Below are 25,946 nucleotides of genomic sequence, written 5' to 3' on the forward strand. Positions count from 1 at the left end.
CTGATCCAGAGAGGGAGGACAGGAGCAGACTGAAGGGAGGCTTCCTCTCCTGTGACCTTGACTTTTCTCCACGTTTCATGACTCACCCACTCCTCCTCCCCTTCATTTATGTGCTCCCTTCTTCTCTTATTGAATCAGACAGCTGGGGCACATACAGTAATTAGTGCAGAACAAGACGACGAGGAGGTGAGATAAGGAGAGAGGGGAGAGGGGAGAGCAGGTTGTCTTAATGAGGAGAGAGATGGAGGAGGAGAGGAGTTTTGCAAAAAAAAACTAGGGCTCGACCGATATGGGATTTCTGGGGCCGATACCGAGTGGAGAGAAAAAACAAATCCAATACCGATATATCAGCCGATATCTATCACACATGTATCAGTAGATCGCTCAAATGCAGTTATCAAAGAATTGGAAAAATAAAAAGCTGGGTCTTTAGGTTTTTCTTAAAGGTGCAAAGGGGACTCTGCAGATCGAATGGAGTTTGGTTATTCCTCCTGACCACCGGGGGGCGACAGAGGAGAAGAGTCTAGTTAGAGACTTAGGACCCTGTTGTAAAAGGTTATTCCCTTTTTCGGCCCAATAATGCACCACTTAAAGGCTTTATATGTGATTTTTTCATCCAGCAGATGTCGCCCTTGAGCACCAGCATGAAACCAAAACAACTCGCGCTGCATTGTTGTGTTAGCATGCTAATGCTAGTGATCTTTATTATGCTGGTATCTTCACACTGCATGTAAATTTACCTGAAATGAGCGTGATCTAGAAACACAGTTAAGCAGTGAGTACAGTATGTTATTCTTCTTTTCTCTAGTCCCTCAATTAAACAACTTTTATACACGAGGGGAGGAGTCAGCCGGCCGTCCTGGCGATGTAAACAAAGTGAAGATAGGACTCTGAAAACTCTGAAAACATCACAGACAGTGGGACTCGGGTGTTACACCCATTGTAGACAGTCATGACTCACAGAGTTATTTTCAGAGGAGATACTTGATTTCTATATTTAAGTGTGAAAAATCGCATATTAAGACTTTAATGATTCTATGACAAAATAAATATTTATCAAATAAATAGAGATACTAATGAGACATTTCTGAGAACATTCGGCGTCCATCATGCTGACGGTTACAAAATAATCTGCACTATGCCAAAAGTCCCCAGTGTGTGTGTTACAGTGGAGAGCTGACTGTTAATGGTGACAGGGCGAGCTGAGGGGCTCCAGCTGCTGGTTTTAAAGGAACCAGTGACTGGAGCCCTCAGCTTGTTTTTCTTCACTCTCTCATGAACACATCCTCTCCATCCGTCTCTCTGTCTGTCCTCGTCTCGCTCTCTGTTTCTGTCGTCCTCGATGTCAGGGCGATGTGTTCCTCCACAGAGGTTCGAGCTCAGTGTGATGAGGTTTTAAATGTGGACTTTGGTCCGTGGAGTGCGTCACAGTCTCTGAACTCTGACTAAGCCTCATTAACACACTCCCTGCTATCTGAGCCGCACACAAACACACACTCATATAAACACACACCCTAGTTCAGTTGCTTCAGACGAAACCATCCAGTCTGAACCTCACTTATCTGTTTCTTTGAAGCCGTCCAAGTGGATTTTATTATCTTAAAGGATTAACCGCAGATTCAGGTACAGATCCTGAACTCGGTCTGTGTGGCACAAGGGTGAAATGATGCAACATTCAGGAGGTTAAAAGGAGAAATATGTTCTTTGATTAATAAACAATTTGAGAGGACAGCTGAAGAGAGACGGGACATGTTGTGAGGAGAGAGTGTGTGTGTGTGTGTGGGGGGGTTACATGCAGCAAAGGGCCGAAGTAGGATTCGAACCCACGCCCGCTGTCGAGGACTTTTGCCTCTGTACACGGGGCGTGGCGGCATAACCACTGAGCCACCATCGCCCCAAGAATTTACAAATCAGGCCAATCAATGTGCAACCGATATCTGTCCACACGCTCCCTGCTTTAACCTCGACTAGCTGTGTGTGAAACAGATCGACCCCCAATGCACACACACACACACACACACACACACACACACACACACACACACACACACACACACACACACACACACACACACACACACACACACACACACACACACACACACACACACACGTTTTATGACTTAACTATGGGAAAACACTCCCTTCTGTTTGCTCTCCTCCCTCCTCTTCCTTATTTTATCGACTCCCCCATCCCCCCTCCACTCCTCTGTCAGTACGACATTCCTGCAGCAGCACAACACTCCAGCATCAAAAACACAACTTTCTCTATTAATCCAGAGAGATCACAGAGTTGGCAGAGAGAGAGGAAGCTGCTTTTTCATTTTTTTTTGAAGTGCAGTAACTAAGCTCAGCCCGTCATCACGTCTCTGTACATTCATATTGAATCTGCAGCGGTGTAGTGTTGGTGTCTCAGTCTGTGAACCACATCGAGCTGCAGAGTTGCGCACAGCAGGAGCTCCACACACACACTCAGTCAGACATGCACACACACACACAGCGCTGCGCTCCCCTGAAACAGTCTCAGCTCTGTTACTACCTCTGAAGACGGTACAGAGGGGGGGATCACCTCATCCCTCCATTACTCCTCCATCACATTCAGATTGAAGTTGAATTGTCACAGGGGCGTAAATATCGAAGCTTGAAACGACAGTCTGAAGAGAGCTGGAGAGAGTTTTGTGCAAAACTTTCCTGCAAATATGCTGCACGAGGAGAACATGAAGCGAGACATGAAGTCATAACTTACAACTTCATCTCAATAAAGAACTGAATTGATCGTCATGCAGAGCTTTTTTTTGTCAGTATTCTAAAAAACACAACACTGCAATCCTTTTTTTAAACTCTACTTTGTAAAGATCAAAAACCTTTTTGGGGGAGAAATGAGGGAAACATGGCGGTAAAACCTCTAATAATGTCTGTGTATAATCTGTCAACAAGGAGGAAAACTTGACAATCTTAAATCAGCTAAAACACAAACTTAAGATTTGCCTGTTTTGAGTTGAGTTAAAGTTTGATATTAAAGTAAAGAGCCAGAAGTTTGATCACTTAGAAAAACAGAGAAACTCTGGATTAAATCAAATCTCTTAAAATTGAAAGATTCTGGGGCGCCGATTGAATCTGACTTCCCCCCCCCCCCCCCCCTCTCCTCCCAACATTGACCGTCTCTCTTCATCTGTCCGTTCCAGTAAAGAAAGAAAAAGCCCAAAAATGTCCTAAAGTTGTTAACTATATGTACCCTGCTTCTGATCTCAAAGTGGACATGAGTACATTTCTTTGTTGGGTTAAGTTAAGATGAACTTAAACTAGGTGACCTTTCCTTCCTTCCTTCCTCCTTCCTCTTCTGTTTCATCCGACAGACGAAAAGAGGAGAAACTCAAACAATGTGCTGAAGTTGAGCCCCTTTAAACCAATATTTACCGTCCCATTAACGGGAGTGAACCTCTCTCTTTGTCTCCTCCTCCTCCTCCTTCCTCACACTGCTCCGCTCCCTTTGTCCCCCCTTTTTTCTTCTTCACACTTTATCGTACTGCGGGTTGTGTGTTTGTGTGTGTGTGTGTGTGTGTGTGTGTGTGTGTGTGTGTGTCTGCCTTTCATCTTTCATTCACAGAAGAGAAAAATGTGGATAAGTGGAATATGTGGAGCGATAACTGATCAGCTGCAGATAGCTTTCAGAGAAATCCACATTCCTGCAATTTTGTAAAGAAAAGAAGAAGAAGAAGAAGAAGAAGAAGAAGAAGAAGAAACCTTACACACGAGTCGAGAAGGAAATTAATTAAATAAATGGTGAAATAAGCTTAATGGATTTAATTAAGTGTTCTGCCATTGTTCTTTTATTTCTTTGTAATGCTTTACATGGCCTGGTCCCCTTCTTCATCTCTGACCTCCTCCACCCTCTCTCCCTCATCAGACCTTCTCGGGTCATCAGACCAGCCGCTCCTGGCTGTTCCTCGGTGGAGGCTAAAGGGCGTTAGCGCATTTTCTGTACAGTAGCTGCCCTGACGCTCTGGAACAGTCCACCTCTCAGCCTCTTAGTATGAAGTGTTCCCTTTCTTTAGGCTTTTTTAAGACCACCAAACATGTCCGCCTGGCGTTTTATGCGGGCAGAAAAGCGCTGGCTTTAGACTCAGGAGTGTTTGCATGAAGCGTTATGTCACTATGACAACAGTCTGTTGATAACGGCCGCTGTATGACCGACACTGCTCAGTTACGTTTTACTGCATGTTTCATATTTGAGATCGTTTATTTCCCGATCAGACGTGGAGCGAGGAGGATGAGGGTACAAGACAAGATCTGTAGGCGGCCAAAAATACAGGGAATATCAAACATTAGGAAAAGAGTGCCGGGGACGTCAACAGCGCCTTTCTGAAAAGTTTTAGGAGGGCTCGGGGCGGCCGCACTAAAAAGGCAGAGCACTTCCCCCCCCGTGCATTTTTGTTGGACGTATGTATGAAATGTAAAGAGCTGTGAAGTTGTTCATGTTTTGACAGTTTGCTGCTTTCTAACTTGTTCGGTGATTGGGTTTGTTGTGTGACATAATAAGTCAACTCAAAGAAAGTCCAATAGTTACTCTCTGAAGGGGGTTTGAGTCAGTCAAACCTATGTCAGTAAATCGACTCTTCCTCGGGACGACGACTGAAGTCCAATAAGCTGCGGAGTCATGGTGCTAAAGTGGCTAAAGGGTAAAAAACAGAAGCTCAGCTGTCAGACCTGCAGCTTCAGTGTTCAGCTGAAGTTTTTCACCACTGGAGGTTTGACAGTAAACACAGTATCAGAGTTAAATCCAGCCTGTCTGACCTCGGCTCCTCTCGGACACTAAATGAGCTCATTGTGCGTTAGCGGGGGCCGACATTAGCATCAGGCTATTCTTAGTCCGGCTCGGCCGAGCAGGAAGAAAAAAAAACGTCTCAGAGTCCACGGTGTCCTTCGGCGAGGACGAGTCTGGCACACAAAGTGTTTTTCTGTTTGCATTTTGTCTACAGAGGAAGCTACTCACACTCGTCTCACGCTGCAGCTGGACGACTGTAAACACCGCCAACGCGGGAATTTAAGGGTTGATGCCAAAAATCAATTATATTCACATGTCAGTGGATCGGCTTTTTCCTACTTTACATCTTTATTTTTGGTCGTGATCGTCATTAAATGTCCAAATAAAAAAAGGTTAAATAAACATTTTGGTTTAATAAGAACTCTTCCATTTTAACAGCTCTTTCCATCGATTCTGCAACGCCGCCGGTACGAAGCTATGACAGTGATACACCTTTGTATATTTATATTGCAGCTGTCAACGTCATCACCGGCGCTCTTTTCAAAATGTATGATATAACCCGTATTAAAGTCTCCTGTGGATCGTGCCGTGTACCCACATCCTCCTCGCTCTGTGTCAGGACAAAGTAGGAGGACAAACATCCTCTGTTTGATGCTCATAGCGAATGGGAAAAAACGATCTTGAATATTATACTTTAGGGCCCGATATGGGATTTGTGAGGTCAATACAGATCTCGATGTTTGGGTGGAAAAAATTCTGGTACCGATAAATTGGCCGATATCTTTCTTAGATTTATGTTCGATCTGTAGAGAGATATAGATAAAGACATTTATAGTGTTGATCACTCAGATGCAGTTATCAAACACTTGTGGAAAAGATTTATAAAGAAGACAAGATGTTCACTCGAATGGAAAGTAACTGAGCATGTACGAGCATGGTGCTGCTGGTGAAAGAGAACTGCCAGTGTAATACAATAAAACTCAAATTAAATTCTATTTCACTCGTCAATAAATCGAGTAATATCAGCGCATATCTGAGATAAAATGACCCGACACTGATAGTCACTGGATACGATAATATCGGCTGGCTGATTAATCGGTCGGAGTAGTGTTGGTCATAAAGCGGCCATTTTTAAGCAATCTTTGAGCGCTTCACTAAGCTTTTTTTTTCTGCTTCAAAATAAACGCTAGGTGGACACAGAGCGTCAGACGGTTACTGTTTTTTTTGTGTGTGTTTAAGATTTTAAAATCAGTCGCTCCAGCTTGTTGATCCAAAAAAAAAAAAAACAACTGCTGAAATTCCACAACAACAATCTAAACTTCTCTCACTTGGTCTTATACGGTCCTGCCTTTGGAGAATGTAAAAACAGAGCGAGCATCAGACCTTGAACGAGTCTAAAACATCCTTCAAACAGCGAGCGTCTGCCCGTGGGTTGTTTCTGTCCATGGAAGGTGAAATGTCCTTAAATAGAGATTAAAACTTCTCCAGGTGGACGTTTCTCTATCGGCGGGGGAATTTTTGTGAAAAGCAGAATGAAGAATATTTTCAAAATAAAATGTTTGCTCCCTCCTCAAGAGGCTGATTAGCTCATCTAATCTGCCTTTTAATTAACTTCACATTAAGTCTCATTCCCCCTCCCAGTCTGAAGGATCTGAGTCTCTTCACGACTGTTTCCTCCATGTTTGTTCTCTCTGAATGGACCGACACTCTCACTGACACAATGGTGTGATAAAAGGCCCCATTGAGAGGTTCTCTGAGTGCTAAGTCATCGGGAGGGCTCAGGACCATCGCTGCATCAAAAGGAGGCTGTGAGCGCGAGCAAACACGGCCGGACAAAAGGGACTCAGCAGCTGAATGGGATGTGAGGGGTCGAGCTGCCTGCAGGAGAGAGGGGACGTGTCTGAACTGGATCAACGAGGGAGAGTTTAGAAAACATGTCTGTAAGGAAGCTCCTTCAGCATAAATATAATCCTCAGAACAGTTTAATCAAAAGCTAAAAAGCTCTGATCACGGCTGAATCTTTCAAATGTTGTACTTTGATTTAACCTTTTGATCTCATCTTCAAAATGGAGAGAAAAGCTGAAAAATAAACATGATAACTTCAGAGTAAAGTCTGTTTTTAAGGTTTATTTTGGAGAGAGAGAGTGGGGAATGACATGCAGGAAAGGAGCATCGATGTCAGATGTTACAGAATCCTTGTTGTTGAAAACTGTGAGGACACTTTTGTAAGAAAATTGACCGATGGTGCCGTTCACAATAACACCAAATCCACAGCTGTTAATTAAAATATTTTAAGGTTTTTTTAGGATCTCTGAGGACCTGAAATTAAGAGTTTTAAGTTGTAGTATCCTCACGCCTCTGATGTTATTCTCAACAATAAAGAACAGCTGTCCTAGTGACTGTATGTGTATCGTGATATGTATCATATCGTGGCCGCTGTATCGTGTGGTTGTGGGAAATACCCAGCCATAATACATGGGGCAGCGAACTAGCCGCTACGCTACCCGCGCCCCATGACTTGGCTTTTAAAACTCAAGCTAAATCTCAAGACAGGAAGCAAATCTACATGGAGAGCTCCAAAATGTTGATTGGTTAATTTCCTTTCAAAATAAAAGCAGGTTTGTAACTAAACAGGAAGTAAAGTACCCGTAGATCAAAAAAGTACAAAACTGTTTACAAGAAAGTTCATAATTAAATGTCTGATCTGTGTTGATTTTGTCTGTTTTATATTTTAGTAAAGCAGACAAGCAACAGATTGTTTAACATTCATGTCTTTGCATGTGGTCCCTCCCCGAGTACAGCCGATGTACCACCCCTCCGTCTTCATCCCCTTCTCCTCCAGTGTTGTGGTTCACTTTTCTACTCGAGTCCATCCACGTCATCGTTGTCTTTTCTTATCTAACTTCTCGTCCAGTAGCAGCCAGCAGCACAGGAGGAACCTCCAGCTGTCCGTCTCTCACGCGGCGGGGAAGAAGACGATGACAAAGTGAACAAGAGGAGACGGATGAGTGAAAGAAGAAAGGGGAAGAAGAGAGAGAGAAGATTTACAGAGAAAGGAGGTGATGGAGGTTAGAAGATAAAAAGTGTTGACGAGGTGAACGGGGCGAGAGAGACAGAGAGAGAGGAGGGGTGTGTGTGTGTGTGTGTGTGTGGTTTGAGGGCAGGTCAGGGAGTTCAAAGCAGCGGGAAGTTAAAAAGTGAAGAGCCTGACCGTGACCTTTGACCTGTGACAGATCAGCAGGTTGGAACAAACTTCATGCATGTCGAGGAAATGACACAGGAGACAAAAACAGCACAAACCGGGTCGCAATCAAAAGAGCTACTCTCATCGTTTGTGGAGATGTAATCAATCAAAATGGAATAAAATCACTGCTTTACCACAAATACACAAGTATGAAAACACACACACACACACACACACACACACACACACACACAACAAAAACCAACCACAGCGAGGCAGCAACAAGAGAGGGAGGCGCCCACTTGTAACCACTTCCTCTGCTTTTATAATGACACAGAGCGTTTGACATTTCAATCACAGATAGAGCATGAATGGATTCTTTTTCTGTCGTCTCACAGCTGGACTCCCTCTTCACTTCCTCTCCTCCCACTCCTCTTTTCTCTCATTTAATCACCACACCATCGTCCCCTTTTTTGGTCCGTCTTCGCCTCCCCCTCCTTCGCCTGGTTTGGGGGAGGGATCTGCTTTTTTTTTTGTATGTGTGTTTCTCCAACTTTTTCTTCTCCATCCTTATTTTTGTCATTCTAAACACCAGAATTAGAATTATTGAAGGTCACATATTCTCCTCCTTTTCAACCAGTTTCAATAAGTAGTCGTTTCCTTTTTCAGAGCACCTGAGTTATTCATTTCTGTCAGGACCTAAAGACAATTTCGACCCAGAAAATTACCAACCTTTCCTTTAAAGAGGACATATCATCCTCCTCTTCCACCTTTTCAAACAGTCCCCCTGTGGTCTAAATGAAACATCTGTGCTGTGCTTTGGTCAAAATATAACATGAATCAAGCACCAGAGGAGGTTTGTGACCCTGTATAAACCAGCTCTCTCAGAACGCTCCGTTTTGGTGTGTGTGTCTCTTTAAATGCAATGACCCCCCCCTGAGTTTTCCCCGTAGACATCACTCCTCTGTAGAAAGAATACAAATGACCGACCTGCTCTAAAGTTTTGTTCTAGTCTGGGGGTGGAGTCCATGGGTGGAGATATCAGGGGAGGGGAGGGATTGTTTTTTAACCAGAATCCCACTGTGACATCACGAGGAGAGCACATTTGAAATGGAGCATTTTCTCTGTGTTGTAAGACTTATGCAGACCACAAACCAAAGGACTGGATGGGTTTATTTCACATGTTGTGGGTCAGTAGACTCTCAGGTTACCCAGATAAATGTTCAAAAACACTAAAATTGGATTTTTCATAACATGTCCCCTTTAAGTTTGTCTCGAGTCAGATCTTAGAAGTGAATTCTGTCCTGCTTTTGAGCAGCAAAAAATACCAAACAGCAGCAAAAAAGGCAAAAACAACGAACTGATCTCAACTACAACAACTTGAAGAAGAGATGACTTCAGGAATATGAATCTGTCGATGCATTCATTTACATCCCCGCCTCCATCCATCCATCATCCCTCCTTTATTCTGGTTTCAATGCGACATCATCATTTTGTTCTCATCTGTCTCTCTTCTCACTCCTATTAAGGTCAGGTCTCTCTCTCTCTCTCTCTCACTCTTTCTCTCTTTCTCTCTTTCTCTCTCTCTCTTTGCTCATTTTCCTGCCCAGTACACATAATGAATGAGAGAAAAATGTGCACTGTGTGTCAGCGTTTGTGCGTCTGTGTGAGAGGACACAGTATCAGAGGCAACGTTTAACCCTGAACGGGAGGGACGGACTGAGGAAAAAAACAACAACTCGATTAAATGTAGATGAAGGAGTGTGGTGACAGAAATAAGAGTCAGCGGAGAGGGAGGAGGAGGAGGAGGGGATGAGGAGGAGAGAGGAGGAGGAGGAATGAATGAAGGCAACTGTGCCACTCGAGATGAGGGCCAGAAGCCCACTGATAAATGACTAAAGAGGACAAGTGGAGCTAAATGAAGAAACATAAAGAGAGCCACTATTAACTCATGGGACTGAAAACGAGGGTTTGACTGAGTCATGGTGGAAAATGCAGCAAAAAAAAAGAAGAATAAAGGGACTGAGAAACAAAAAAGGAAAACCACACACACAGAAATAAATCACTTATTTTGAAGCCTTAATGACGATGACAACATATGAGAGACACTGCGGTGCATTCACATTTCCATGATGACACAAATACACAACAAAATGTTGAACAGGCCATGATGATGTCACTGAAATCACTGTGAAGTTACATTAAGCCAAAAAAGACGTCCCAACGTGAATCAAGACCTTCACCATTTTATAGAGTGGGTGTGTCTTGTCTCCAGGTAAGACGTTCAGCTGACCTGCCTGCTGGAAGAGCTTGATTGGAACAAAGCTGCAGTTAAGCAATTAGCCAATCAGAGGACAGCTCCTGCCAGGGGGCAGGTGAACTGGCACAAGCCGACTCCTACAATTCTATAATTCACTTAGCAGACGCTTTTATCCAAAGAGTAAGAACAACACAAGGAAGGATCTAGAAAAAAAGGAACAATGTGAGTAAGAGCAAACGATCAGCTTTGAGTCTGATTGGACACACAGGTGCTGACAGGAAGTGACCAGAGGCAAAGCACAACATTGAGGGCAGTTCTTGAGAGCTCTAATCAGTATAGAAACCATCTTATAAGTCGTCGTTATCAAACAAAAACCATCGTCATTACCATCATCATCATCCAAAGATATGGAGACCATCATCATTAAGTTAGTAGGTATTCATAAAGAGCTGGGTCTTTAGCTTTTTTCTTAAAGGTGCGCCTAACACTATTAACTATTTTCTGTGTTGCTTTATGTAACTGTCGATTCCCACATCTGACAGCAGTCTGTCAGCGTTGAGCACAACAGATTCATTTCGCTGCACTCTAGTCAGTGCTCCCGTTTCCACATCACGCGCCGCGGTCTGGAACGTGCCAGCGGCGCCACTCCGTCTTCTCCGTTTCAAATACGCACAGAGTCTATTTTTTTGTCGAGCTCTCTGCAAGAAGAAGCTGACAAAGAGGAAAGTACAGAGAGTGACAGAGGAATGAAAGAAGAGAGATGTTTGATGGGCATCGTATCTATCTTTATCCTCTCTTTTCTTTAATTTGCATCTTTAATGTGTCCTACAGAAGAGTCTTTGTGTCAGGATGGAGTCAGAGAGAGAGAGAGAGAGAGAGAAAGAGAGAGGTGGAGAGAGGGAGAGAGAGAGAGAGAGAGAGAGAGAAGAGAGAGAGAGAGAAGAGAGAGGAGAGAGAGAGAGAGAGAGAAGGGGAGAGAGGGAGAGACGAGGGATGGGAGGGTGTGATGGAAGGACAGAGAACAGATGATATCTAGAAAGTCTCACACAATTTCAAAGAGCTGTCTGCTTGTAGTACAACAGGCCGCCCACACACACATCACACACACACACACACACACACACACACACACACGCAAGGCGTCACACCTGAGGAGCGTGCATGAAAAAAAACAACAACAACAGTGGAAATGTCGGTGCAGAGCCAAAACCAGAGACAAAACAGAGTGTGGTTCCCATGCTCGTCGCTTTTAAAAAAGCAGAATTGGCAGAGAACACACCTGATCATAATCAGTCGCACACACACACACACACACACACACACCACACACACACACATCAGTGCTAACACAAATCCTGCCAAGAGAAGTGATCTCAGACGCCTTCTGCTGCTGCTGCTCACCTACAATCAGACTGAGAGGAGAAAACACCTGATGTGATTCTGTCATGTTGTGTTCAATTCATGAATTATTGTTTTTGTTCAAAGCCCCTTTTTGTATATAATCCTCCGTCCTGCAGCTTTTGGCTTCCTGGCACTCTTTAAGGTAACTCTGACGTTCCACATATCAATAGCAGAAGCACTCGTTTCTGAAAGCAGCTGGCACGGCGCTCACTCTTACGCACAGCAGAACAATGGAGCGACCTCAGACGTGCACATCATGAGTGACTCAGGCTCTCTTTGTCCTGAGGAGAACGCTGCCAACACAGAAGTTAGAAAATAAATAAAAGCCTTAAAGGAAATCATTTTGCACACATCCCGTGCAGACTTTGCAGAATAATATCTGGGGGTCCTTAAAGAGGTCCTCTCTACTTCGATGATGGATCGTGTCAAAGCTACTCATCCTCCCAGACAGGACACATGTTTGTGCTTTAAATATTTGTTGATAAATTAAAGGATGAAATGGCTTTTAGTTGTGATGTTTTTGCTTCCAGCCTTTTCATTTTTGGTGAACTGACCCCCTCGAGTATCTTCTGCAGTTAACCTCAAAAACAGCAAATCAAAAACCTACCCTCTACATCTTGTTTTTCTTGTTGCTTGATTCAGAAACAGTAAGCTCCCCGGTTCTGTGGTTCACATGTTGCAGTAAATGATCGATTTATAAGAAAAAGAAACATTTTTAGGAAAGCATAATGGACAAAGACACTCAGACTTTCTGCACCCGTCTTTCCCAAATCCCGGGCGGAAAGGGGGGACAAACAATGGACAAATACATACTTATAAGAGGGTCAAGGAAGTCTGTCAAGTAGTGAAGGTTATGTGCAATGTAAATGAAACTGTGCTTTTCCTAATAAAAAGAACATTTAAAAAAAAACAAAAAACCACAAATCAGGGAAGCTGCAAAAAAAAGCCTGATGCGACTCTGCAGGGCTGCAGAAACAGACCGGTGTGATGACAGAGAGACTGTTTTTACTGAGAGGAAGGATTTATGGAAAAGGGGAGACCTCACCTGAAGAGTATGCACACACACACACACACACACACACACACACACACACACACACACACACACACAGTCTGACTCACACACACACACACACACACACACACACACACACACAGTCTGACTCACACACACACACACACACACACACACACACACACACACACAGTCTGACTCACACACACACACACACACACACACACACACACACACAGTCTGACTCACACACACACACACACACACACACACACACACACACACACACACACACACAGAGTCTGACTCACACACACACACACACACACACACACACACACACACACACACACACACACACACACACACACACACACACACACACACACACAGTCTGACTCACACACACACACACACACACACACACACACACACACACACACACACACACACAGAGTCTGACTCACACACACACACACACACACACACACACACACACACACACACACTGAAGCTCATATTGTGCTCTAATAATAGGCTGCAGAAACAGACAAACATCCCCTGTTCTGTCTCTCTGTCATCTCCTCCTCCTCTTTCCATGCCCTCATCCTCCTTCCTCTTCCTCTTCCCCACCTCTGTCTTCTTCTCCACTTAACACCTCCTTCTGGTCCTTCCTCCTCCTCCTCCTCCTCTTCCTCCCCCCCTCTCTCTCTTTTCAGGAATTTGTCCTTATGCTAGATTTATCCCTCCTTTATGTCATCTATTATTAGTCTCCTTGTTCTTTCCTCCTCCTCCTCCTCCTCCTCCTCCTCCTCCTCCCCCTTTACCTGCCATGACAGAATCCTTCCACTATCACACACCTGAGGAATGAAGCTGCACACATCAGCTCACAGTGTACATAGCTCACAGTGCTTTCTGTACGATAAGGCGGCGGTGAAATGCTTTGAATCGAGTATGAGCTCATCGGAGGATTCATCATTCTTACAGTTCATCAGGTAAACTGTCAAGTCGTCCTCGGACTTATCGACCTCATCCATCATGAAAATGAAACACGAAGAGCAGAGAGGGTGTAGATATAGCATGAAGTATGTCGTCTATGGATTTGGTAAATAAAGAGGTGAAGTTGTTTGAACATGTTGGAGAGCATTTTTTTTAAACTGGGCCAGTTTTGAGGAATTCACCTTCCTGAAGACAACGAGGCAGAAAGGAAAATTTGATTCTGCCGGGTTTAAGAAGTGATATTTCAACCAAGACTTTCTAAAAAGTCAAGAATATTTTTCATCATCATGTCCCACTCCCCTAAGATCGGATCGGTCCCGGCGTCTCTAGTCTTGAGGTAAGGGGGGGGAAAGAGAAATGAGAGCAGAGGAGGAAGGTAGAGGAGACAAGAGATGATCTATATCGGGCTGTCAATATATCTGTCAAAGATAGACCGACTGAGTGCTACAGAGAGACGGGGGGGGTTGAGTGGGCTGATGCTCCAAACTTCAAACCAAACAGAGGGCAGATAAAATATCAGCAAACATGAAAGGATCACACCATGTGGACACATTTTAGTGGAATATGATGAAACTAATTAGTGCTGAGTCGGCGCAGTCTATGACGGTGCACCTGCTGCAGGACGGCGCCGTGTGGAAGCTCTGTCGTCAGTTTGTCTTTGTACATTCATATTGATTCTGCCCCGGCCCCGTTAGTGGTTTCCCAGTGTAGTCAGTTCACTTTGCATTATGGCCGTTACAGAAGTCGTCTAATGACAACATTTGATAGAATCCACTGTCCTTGATATCGCTATTCTTTAGCTTTATTAGCCAACTCTTTGTGTGTTTGTGCACAAACTCATTTTGATTTGCTCACGACCCATCAAGGTGTAAAAGTCCACGTGGGACACCCTGGGACGGGGGAAGCCAGTCGTTGTGCAGTAAGGTGAGTAAATCATCAAAACGAGGGCTTACCTGTGAGTACCTTCCATCCACCTGTCAAAGCACAACTGACCCCCCAGCACTAAATCACAGAGCAGCCTAACCCTAACCCTAAAAGTCGACCCCGCAGAGGCAGAGATGGAACAGGACGACGTGCATGAAGAGAAATATCGTGTTTTTTGGTATAGCTGCTATAGAGGGAAGGGGGGGGGGGGGGGGGAGAGAGGGGGGGGGTAATTTAACAAGCCTTCCCCTCTGCAGGTTGAGACAGGTTAACTTACATTCCAATCTCTCCCTCCTCTCGCTCTCTTTCATTCATGCAGAGGGGGGGTTAGGTGTGTGTGTGTGTGTGTGTGTGTGTGTGTGTGTGTGTGTGTGTGTGTGTGTGGGTAAGGGTCTTCAACACACTCTCTCAGCCCTGTCACTGACACACACACACACACACTCGTAAACCATGCCCTGAGCCCACCTACATTCTTTCAAGACAAAACTGCAACCTGGTAACTAGAGACCCTCCCCCTCCCCCTCCTCTCCTCTCGCTCGCCCCCTTTTTTTTCCTCTCTCTCTTTTTTTTTAGCATCGATGCCAACAAAGAGAACATGTTGATGCACCTTCAGATTAAACATGTTTTAGGAGCTGCTGTAGGTAAATTGTTCATCTTGATGACTGAAATCAAAGTAGCAACAAAGCCGACGTTCACCTGAGGGTGATTTTCAAAAAGGAGGAATCCTTACTTTCCTGCGACCTTTATGAAAAACAACGATGTGTCCTTCGCTTTAAGGACCGCAAGTCAAAAAAATAAAACAATCTGAGGCGAGAATCTTTTATTTTTTTACATTTGATCAACTTTGATGACTTAATAAAACAAGAAAGTAAAAGGTATTTTTCACATCTGCACAACAGAGTCAGCCAATGCATCAGCTACAAAATACTGTGATATGAGTCAATTATAAAAGGTAACCTGCTTCACCGTCGTCCAATCAGCATCCACTCAATGTCGAGCTGAATGTGGGAAAGAAAACTCTGCAGGTTCTGAATGATAGCATTCATGATGTCTTTTTTACTAGATCTTTTATGACTGCCTCACAAGGTAAACATGCTAATAAAGGCTTTTTACAAGCTGAACACACACACGCACATACACACACACACACACACACACACACACACACACACACACACACACACACGTACAAAAGCACAGTGACAGTCACAGCTCTCTGCTTCTCTATTGAGACCTTCAACCCTGACAGAGAGAGAGAGAGAGAGAGGGAGAGAGGGGGAGAGAGAGAGAGAGGGAGAGAGAGAGGGAATGAGAGAGGAGAGAGAGCGAGAGAGAGAGACAGAGAGACAGAGAGGAGAGAGAGAGGAGAGAGAGAGAGAGAGAAAGAGAGACAGAGAGGAGAGAGAGAGAGAGACAGAGAGGAGAGAGAGAGGAGAGAGAGAGGGAATGAGAGAGGAGAGAGAGAGAGAGAGAGAGGAAAAAAGTAAAAAGTGAGGAGATAGAAGAGGGGAGGGAAACTGAATGCCACAACAGACTTTTCAAGGACACACACACACAAACACACACACACACACACACACAGTGAATGTCCCAGCGCTGCTGAATGAGGAGGGCACTCGAGCAGGAGAGCCGGGCACAAAAGAGAAACATAAAAAGGTTGTTGAAGAGCGACGTTCAAAACTCAGCGCACACACACACTGAAGCTGTGTGTGTGTGTGTCTGTGAAACTTTAATAACATGGTACACACCTGTATGTGAGTGTGTGTGTGTGTGTGTGTGTGTGTGTGTGTGTGTGTCTTCTTATGGATTCACTGAGTGAGATCAAACTGAGCCAAGAACAACTTCTATAAATCAACTCAGACTCGCTGTGAGGGAGCAGCATGAAGGACGAGCGTTTACCAGCATGATGACTTTACATCAAGTGGTTTTGGCTGCATTCCAATCAGCTTTGTAGCTTCATGAAACAGTAGACTTTAACGGGGAATAATGGTGGACTAGAACATCAATGACAGCCAATCAGAGGACGACCACCTGACCACCTCTGAAAACATCAAACACGCAGACCGCATGTCAACACCGGTCTGAGAAAGCCAGTTTAGCGTTGGAGTATGGAGGGAGCCTTACCTGTCCGAGGTCCAGCGTGACGTTCACCTCGTTGTACTCGGTGCTGCGGGAGAGCGGCGGGCTCTGCCACCATCGCTCCGTCCCGTCGACGGCGTTGGTGATGGGATGGGCCCGGTCGCTTTCGCCCTGTCTGCAGATGTCACAGTACTGACCCTGAGGAGGCGGAGATAAGAGAGTTTAGTTTCAAAGCCTTGATTGCAGGTGTCATGTTTTTTTTATTTGTGTGGTATCGAGCAGAGGGAAGCGTTTCTCCTGAACTCGAAAAGTTTTAGTAAGAGACGTTTTCCTGCGACGCTGAGATCAAAGACGTTTCCTCTGAGTTTTTAAAAAAGGCCTTCATGTTCCCTCTGCAGCTGTTTCATCCATCAGTGCACGGCCTCATAATGCATAATGTATATACGATCTGTTGCAGTCCGACATTCCTGCATTTTTTTACTCTTTGAATTACGCTTTGATGATTAGATTTTTTCATCAAATGTCAGAGACGACTCATAAAAACGTCGAGTACCTAAAGAGAGTCAGCACCGTCTGTCCAAACGCCAGCTGGTTTACAATGAGCGGCTTTAAGAGGACGGAGCCGAGACACCTGTTAGGCCCCGTGTCCACCTAGCCATTTTTTTTCCTGAGCGCCAGCGGGTTTTATTTTTTTGTTCTAATGAGTAGAGAACATTTGCAGCAGAAAACGGTCGCCTGCAGAAAAAATGTATTTTCTTACGATTTGCAATTTCTTTTCTTAAGATTTTTCTTTCCAAATGTTTGATGTACCCCATGGTTCTGTGTCCTATATGGATCATGTCTTGTACCCACATCCATCACATTTTGCTCATATTGTGTGTTTGGATAACCTGCTGCTGTAACGCCATAATTTCCCAGTTTGGGATCAATAAAGTCATTCTATTCTATTCTCTTTGCTCCGTGTCTGATCGGGTAAAAAAAACGATCTAAAATATAAAACATTAAATACAGTAAAAAGTAACAGAGCGGTGTCGGTCATACAGCGGCTGTTGTCACCAGACTGTTGTCATGGAGACCAGGCCAGTGCTTTTCTGCCTGGAAAAAACGCTCGGTAAACACGAGGCCTTACAGTCTTTGCTTTGGATTCAATTCGACACAGCAGCACAAAGTTTTTCCAGCGTCTCAGTAAACATCTTTTTTGAAAAGCAGGGATTTTCTTTCACACCTGTTCGTCCCTGAAGCTAACCAGGTCGGGTTTCTTTTATTTTCCTAAAGAGACGTGGCTCCTCTCAGGTTTCTGTAACGGTGAGACTTCAGCCGTGGTTATATCCTGTACGTTGTTGTTGTTCATGTGTCATCAACTTATCAGACAGTTTTGAGCTGTATTTGTACATTTGACTGTCTCATTTAGCAGCATTGTGTTTCTAAAGAGGAGACAGTCACACCAAGAAACTGAGCTTGGTGATTCTAGAGTCTGTTGGGGCCCCGGGGAAGATATATTTGGGGGGCCGACCTCCATTCATCACCATTATGTCTGCCATAGCTTACTCCGCTTCCTCTTTCTTCCTGTTACATTTTTCTTTGTTGACAAACTTCTGTTTTCACAGCAATAAAGCATGCAATGCTTAGCAAGGCAACGAGTGTGAGGGTTGTCAAATGGGGCCCCCTTTAGGGAGGTTACCTACTGTCATTGCAAAATTTGCGCATTTTGGGACGCTGCTGTGGTTTAAAGTTTGTAAGCCCTTAGGGGCCCCCTTTCTGGTCTGGGGTCCCAAGCAGTGCCTCTGCTTGGAGGAGACTTTTTTTTATCTTTTTATAACTTGACAATCTGTGTAAAAACAAGAATTACTGTCAGATTTCTTTTTAACTTAAAGACAGAAAAGTTTGGAATTCCCCGCTTTTTGAAGTCTAACGTTCCCGATTAAGTCTCTCCGGCTGAACAGAGCGATGAACACCCGCACTGCTTCCACAACACGCTGTAATAATAATTTGGTGCTAAATCAGAAGCGGACATGTCCACTTGAAGCCGACCTCTCCTCCTCTTTTTGTTTCCAAAGCCTCTTCATTCTTATCTAATCCATTTAGGTCGTCTGAGTGTTTAAACCCTACACGACTGCTGGCTATGTAAGCGTTTAACATAAACTAAAACAAGCGCAGACGTGAACAAAAGGGCCGGGTTAGGAGATGTTATCACTGCAAGGTCGCCGAGGTCAAAGGGTCACACCACAGCGTCTAAAGCAGGAACCCTGAAGCTCTGTTTTCTCTGTGACCCTGCTGCATCTTCTTCCATCTTCACACACCTTCAGCCTCTCTTTCCATATCTTCTTTCACCCTGCACACACCCTGAGAGCACAGAGCAGTCCACACACCTCGGAAATTAGGGGTCAGCTCTATGTTCCCACAATTCTAAGAATTTTTTTTTCACTGAAAATTAGGCCCACAGTTCCCACATTTCTAAGATTTTTCTTAAAATTAAACCCTATGTTCCCACATTTCTAGGACATTTTCAAAATGAGGTCTTGTGTTCCTACATTTCCCTTCAATTTAAGCCCTATCCTCCCACTATGGTTTGCGTCCAGTTGCTGCGCTTCATTCGACCGATCTGACCAGAAGTTAGTCGATGCGAGGCCTCTGTGCTACTTAGTTTAGTTTGTTTATTTAAAAGGACAATGTGCACTTACATTAAATGTTTGCAATAATCAAAGAGATGGGCGCACCAGATTTAGCTAAAAGCTACATTCCATCTGTAGTCCATTGCTACTGGATAATAGGTCGGGTGTAATTGGCTACCAAATTGGGAGAAAGGGGGAAAAAATCTAATACAAATTCATGAAAAAGGAAATGTGGGGACATTGACACTTTACATTGTTTACATTATTCTATATTTTGTATATTCAAATATATATTTTTTTTTTATTTGACATTATATTTCTATTTTACTGTATTTATGTGTATTAGTAATTTGAGGGTTTATTGCACTTTACATTTCACTGCACATCTGTATGAGCATGTGACAAATACAAATCTTGAAATTTAAAAAAAAAATCTTAGAAATGTGGGAACATAGGCACACTCCCGGAGGAAACTGCACTTGAAACCATCCATATGAGCATGAAATCCCCTCGACTCAGCGGGGGAAATTAAAGCAAACCTTAAGTCGTCTAAAGGTGCTTTTTTCTTTTTTTTTAACACTTTCAGTCGGTGTGAACGTCCCACCCAGGTGTGTGTGACATCTTTAAAGAATGAGGAAAGTGTGCAGCATAGTGAGATGTTTTCTGCGTCTGTCAAACTCTTTTTCACACTCTTTCGGCGTGTTTTTTTCTCTTCCTCTCCTGTCACCTCTTTTAGAAAGGGCGATCCTGTCGACAAAGAAGACCACCTGGAAACAACGAGCATGTTGATCAGATTCCCCTCTCTCTCTCTCTCAGAGTGACACACACTCTCACGTTCATTCACATATTTTCTCCATTTCTTTCCCTACACCTTCGGGTCAATGAGAATAACTCTCTCTCTCTCTCTTTCTCTCTCTCTCTCTCTCTCTCTCTCTCTCTCTCTCTGGGTGAGGAATCCACGTCCTGAGGGCAGAGCTGAAGTGCTGCTCATTCAACACCTGCCTCTTTATGTAAGCTTTTTTCCCCCTCTCTCTCTTCTTTCTTTATTTGCATGAATGTTTGACTTTTCCGATACTCTTCTGAGAAAATAAAGCATCAAAAGTAGAGCATGCATGTTTTCAGTATCTATTGTTCTGCCAAGCTCTGATATTGCTTTCACACTTTGCATTAAAAATCAAGAAAGAAAAATCTTCAGAAATTTTCAGAATGAGATGCTTTTGTGAATTTCTCTTCAGTTCGAGTTTCTCCTCCAGCCTCCTCGTATTTATTCTTCAGAAAGTCAGAGTGAGCTGATGTGAGAACGCAGCAGGATATAATCAGGAGAATTCACCTCGAGCGAGTGGGAGTGGGGGGAGGGGGGTGGTGACGTTTATTCCCTGTGATCGGGGCGCCACCGTGCAAGTCATTTTTTTGTTTTCTGTTCTCCAGTCTTTAGTTCATATTGTGATTCAGTTGAAAGGCTTATATTCTCATTATAGCATCATATAGCAGAGAAAGAGGGTTTGGGGGGCGCTGGTGGCTGAGTGGTTAGGGCGCGCGCCCCCATGTACAGAGACTGCAGTCTGCCAAGCAGGCGGCCCAGGTTCAAATCCGACCTGTGGCTCCTTTCCTGCATATTGTTCCACTCTCTCTCTCTCCCTGATATATCTGACTCTATCCACTGTCCTAGCTCTACAATAAAGGCCCAAAAATAAATCTTAAAAAAATAAGAAGAGAAAGAGGATTTGATTTAGTGTAACACTCTGAGATTCTCAAACCTTTCTCGCATTTTTTCACACACACTCAAAACCTCCAATCCTCCTCCTGCTGTTTTTAATTAATGCAAACACTCTCATGTCTTTTTGTCAAATCAAAACAGGATTAACCTTGAGGTAGAAAAGTGTGTTTTCTGGCTGTGTGCGTGTGTGTGTGTGTGTGTGTGTGTGTAGTGACTCAACAAGTGGGCTGAGCGGGCCACAATACCCCCGGGCTAAAGTGGAGCTAAACCTCTTACCCCGAACACATAATGCTCCATTCCCCTGGAGCTAATGAGCAGATTTCTTGGGTTCATTTTGGAGATTTCCCCCGGGCTAATTACTTCAACTGAACGGGTCAGAGGGACGACTGAAGGAAAAAATCTCTGATGAAAGAATATTCCTCCTGATCCTGCGTCGTGGAGGATCTTAAGTGGGTAAAAACGTGGTCTGCATGACGTCTGCATGCGGGGAGAGTTTTCACAGCAGAGGAGGGCCGCTTCTCCAAGCCGCTGACTTGAAGTTTAATTTGTTTCTTTCTTGGTGTACCAGGGGAAGTATTCCTAGTTGTTACTGGGTGACTTTTGCGTTTAAAATGTCGGCATGGGAACGTTAAGGTACGACCGACGCTCCCAGCTGAGCCACAGCCGCCCCTCACTAACCAATCAAAGAAGCGTTAGACAAGAAAACTCGCTCTACACTGAAACTACACCACAGACCAAAACAGTCATGTCACTCAGCCTGACGCAGGAGTTGCTCGTCTACCGCTCACTGCTTAGATTGGTTAATTTTTTGTGTGTTTCTCTCTGTTATACAAACATTTCACACAATAACACAAACTAACCGAGTGAGCGATAGACGAGCAACTCCTGAAACCGGCAATTTCCAGGAGGAGCAAACAGCCGAAATATTGTGATCCTGTTGCACTACACATAGCATTGATATAGCCACCTGAAATAAAATTAATCTGGGACTTCAAATCTTTTACAAAACAGGTGAAATGCTCAAAGCAAGCCAGAGCTGTATCCACTTTTAATTAGTATCTTCAAACTTTATTATAAAGTGGTTTATAACATTTGTATTGTTGTACATGTACTTTAATGTATCCTCATATGGTGTTATGGAGTTTATGTAACTGAATGTTGTACATTTTAATCTGTTTGTTTACACAAAGGCCCGACTGTGTTGAAATTATGTGTTGAGTTGGAAATTAGCAATCGCTATATACTCTTAATGCAGCACATCAGTTTCATGCTTTGTATTGAAATTATGTTAAATTGCATCGTCCCTATTAAATAAATAAATTCAAATTCAAATTAAGACAGATATTCTCATTACAGCATTAACGCCCCCCCTCCTGTCTGACAGGGATAGTCTCCCGCTGTGAGGTTCATATGTGAACTACCAGGTCAGGAGAATCTCCGGAGCAGTGCTCCTGAAATGATCTCGATATTTTCAGGAGTGCTGATGTGAAAACGTCTTTAGAGGGCATGTTTTTAATGACACACTTTAATCAACAGCCTGAAAGCTGCTGAAGGAGTTCTTATCTCAAAGACCCTAAATGCCCCTCAGGACTGCTGGTTTTGTGTTGCATCGACTTCATTCTTCTTCCTCACAATCAATTAACACCTCAGACCGCCTGCTGTTCTTCCTCAGCCTCAGTGCCTTTACATCTTCATCTTGATATCTTATCTGCTTTCAAATCAGACTCAATCTGCATCACTGTCACTTGAAAGTTTAGCTCAAGTAGAAAGGAACATTAAGGTTTGTGATTAATGCAATATCTCAATCCCTCACTTTTCTTAGAGGAGACATGACATCAGATCTATGTTACAGAAACAGAGCAGAGAGAAGCTGTGATTGGAGGACACGGGTCAGCCACTGCAAGGAATGTGGGGAACAGGTGGGAGAGCGAGGGAGAGAGAAGGCAATAAGCCGCCTGCATGTTATCGCCTCGAGGGTCCCTTTAATGGTTAACCCATGAAACTGCAATAATCCTTTGTGCTCTAACCAGAGACACCCGGTTGACTAAACTGTCAAACACACAACAAGATGGACGTGCTGCCGTTGTTTTTTTTAACAAACTCATCATCACATTAAAAGCACATTAAACACAGCACTCTAAAAAGTGAAGTGTTGCCTCGTCCTTTTACTTATATAAGTGCTGTGTGTGTTAAGTGCTGCCAAGTCCTACAAATGAAGCGGTGCATGAAATAATGACTTGGCAGAGGGAAGTAGGGGGGGGGGGGGGGGGGATTCAGGCACACTGCTGACCCCCTCTGTTCAGCGAGGAGTGCTCGGAGAAACGGGGCTGGCATCTTGCACAAGGTCACAGACACAGAACTGAAACTAAACATGCAGCTTTTTGATAAAAAAAAAATGCAGCAAAATCTCAGAAACAAGAGCAACATGAACTTTAAAGTAGAATTTAAGAGGCTGATATACAATGTGTGAAACCTCAGGTGATAAAATCATCATGACATGCCCTCAATCTGACACACTTTGGTCTTTAAAGTAGACAGATTGAGCAATATCACGCCTGCAATCGGATGAAACATGATCGTTATTATTCCCTATAAAATATTAAAGGAATGCAACCTCAGGGATGAATTCAACTGTAAAGACACTTTATGAGAATACCAGTGTTTAAACGGCTTCCATTGAGCAGCACACACACTGAGAGCCTGTAGGAAACCCCCTGGTATATTTCAGGGTGGCAACTCTTAAATGTGTGACCTCTTTTGGGATAAGAAATGACATTTACAAACCCAGAACGAAGAACTTAAAGTGCACTAAAAACACTAAAGGCTCATTATAATATGTCAGGACTGATGTTAAATAACAATAATAATAATAATAATAATAATAAATGTTATTTATAAGTGCCTTTCAAGACACACAAGGACACTGTACAACAATCAACATTTAAAAACAGCCACATAGGATTACTATGTCACTGTAAGGCTTTAATTAAGCACCAAAAACAGCTTTAGAGACGATAACATAACAGTCTGTCTGTTTCCAGCTGCAGAAATGCAAAATCAGGTTTTAACATGCAAAACAATCCTGCATAGTTTGGATGGATGCATTATAAAGCCTAACGCATTTTTGGCATCATATAAATACTAGAGGAGTGTTTTAACATGAGCAGAGGTGACACCAAGTCCTCAGAGTAAAATAAATCAGTATATTATTGAACAATGGTGATGTTAGGAGGAGAGTCAGCTGGAATATTTTGCGAAACTAAAAAGCTTTAACATTTTGGATTCACTTTTTTCTGCAACAGGAGTGTTTAAAAAACAGTGTTTGGGCTCCGGCTCACCTGGATGGTCTGACTCGGGTCCCCGGACACCGGGCCTCCGACCAGCTTGCAGTACAGGTCCTGTATGCTCCTGCCGGTGTCGTCCTCCCCGCAGGTCGCCGTCGCGGTGATCTTGGTGCCCTCTGCCAGGTTGAAGTAGGGCGGGTGCAGGCTGTATCCGTTCACCCCGTTGGTGGGCAGCTCCTGCGCCGACACGAAGCTGCAGCAGGACGCGAGCAGCAGCAGCGAGAGCAGCCGCGTCCGGGAGCGACGAGCCGGGGAGAGCGGACCCGGTCCGCTCGCCATCATCATCATCTCTCCACCTGTTCGCTCGATCCACTCAGGAAGAGTTAGGAAAGTCAAAAAGTAAAGTAGTGTAAGCTGTTAACTTCTGTAGAGGGGAAGCATTTGGAGCTAAAAAGAGTAGAAAGAAACTACAGGAGAAAGAGGAGTTTGTAGTCCTGAGCGGCGGGTGCGTCGAGCTTTCTCTCTCTCCGTGTCGCTCCAACAAGCACCTACTCCAACTCGATCTGGATCTCCCCCCCTCACCCTCACCCTCACCCTCACCCTCACTCCCCTCCCCTCTCTGTTGGCCCGGCCCCAGTGGTTGGAGGAGGGCACAGCTTCTTCTAGTTAAATCATCTTAAAGCAATCTTCATGGTTCATTAATTGGCTCAAATACAATAAACAGTTTAGAGCCGGTTGTTAATTTGATATGTGTGACGTCACTTCTCCATGTTTGCAGTTGTTTCATGATCCACCCTCCTCCCCCCCCCCCCCCCCCCCCCCCCCCACACACACACACACACACACACACACACACACACACACACACGCACACACACACACACACACTTTATTATCCACTGTCTGTCACTCTCTTCTTCTCTATTCTTCTCAGAAAAGAATTAAATGTAATTGATGAAAAGCTTTGTTCTTATTTTTGCAGATGTACAAAGTTAAAGTGAAACACAGGAGGAAGTTTTTTTAATTTGAATTCTTTATTATAAAAATGATCCGTATTCCTCTGACCATCATTCCTGGAGGTAAACATTTTCCCAACATTTTTTGACTTTTTTTTCAAATGTTCACTTTTTATCTTGACTTGCCGACTTATTCTCAACATTTGAACTCTTTCATTTTCACTTTATTCTCTGCATGTTTGTCTCAGTTTGACTTTCAAACATTGAGCCTTCATTCTCAAAACACAGAAGGAATCCTCTTCTGGTTTTTATGAAACATGCTACTTACACTTAAAGCTGTAGGCCAATCAGAATGCAAAATATAAAACAACACATCTTCCCTCTGACTCTTTCCTCCACATCACTCGTCTTCCGTGTGAAAAAAATAAAAACGACTACATTTTATTTGATTAAAATTACACCTAAAAGTTTGCACAGACTTTAAAATCTACACTAAACCTGCTTTCAGACATCGCTGTACCTGCAACATCAACTCTGCTCTGCAGCTGGAGGTCGACTCTTCACAGTGTTTTTAATTCTACATGTTTCTATTCTTAGTCCTGCAGGTATATGTACTTGGTAAAAGTCTGATTTTCAATTGTAGGCCTACGGGTTTAATCTGGATCTCTGTTGGGATTTCTTCAGGATTTCTCTCAGGATCAATAAAGTATATATCCATCTCTTCTTCTGGTTCCATCTCCTCTCTTAACT

General features: G+C 43.8%; 1 protein-coding gene across 1 annotated transcript in view; it reads right to left on the bottom strand.

The window, feature by feature from the left end:
• The window catches only part of lama5 (laminin, alpha 5), a 92,059-nt gene extending 67,293 nt beyond the window's left edge, over nt 1-24,766 (bottom strand). Inside the window, 2 exon segments of the mRNA XM_065961145.1 lie at nt 16,673-16,825; nt 24,295-24,766. Of these exon segments, the coding sequence (XP_065817217.1) occupies nt 16,673-16,825; nt 24,295-24,588 (447 nt within the window). The 5' untranslated portion in view covers nt 24,589-24,766.
• Nucleotides 24,767-25,946: the final 1,180 nt, after the last annotated feature.

Source organism: Labrus bergylta, chromosome 12 (genome assembly GCF_963930695.1).
Source record: "Labrus bergylta chromosome 12, fLabBer1.1, whole genome shotgun sequence".
Classification (NCBI taxonomy): Eukaryota; Metazoa; Chordata; class Actinopteri; order Labriformes; family Labridae; genus Labrus; species Labrus bergylta.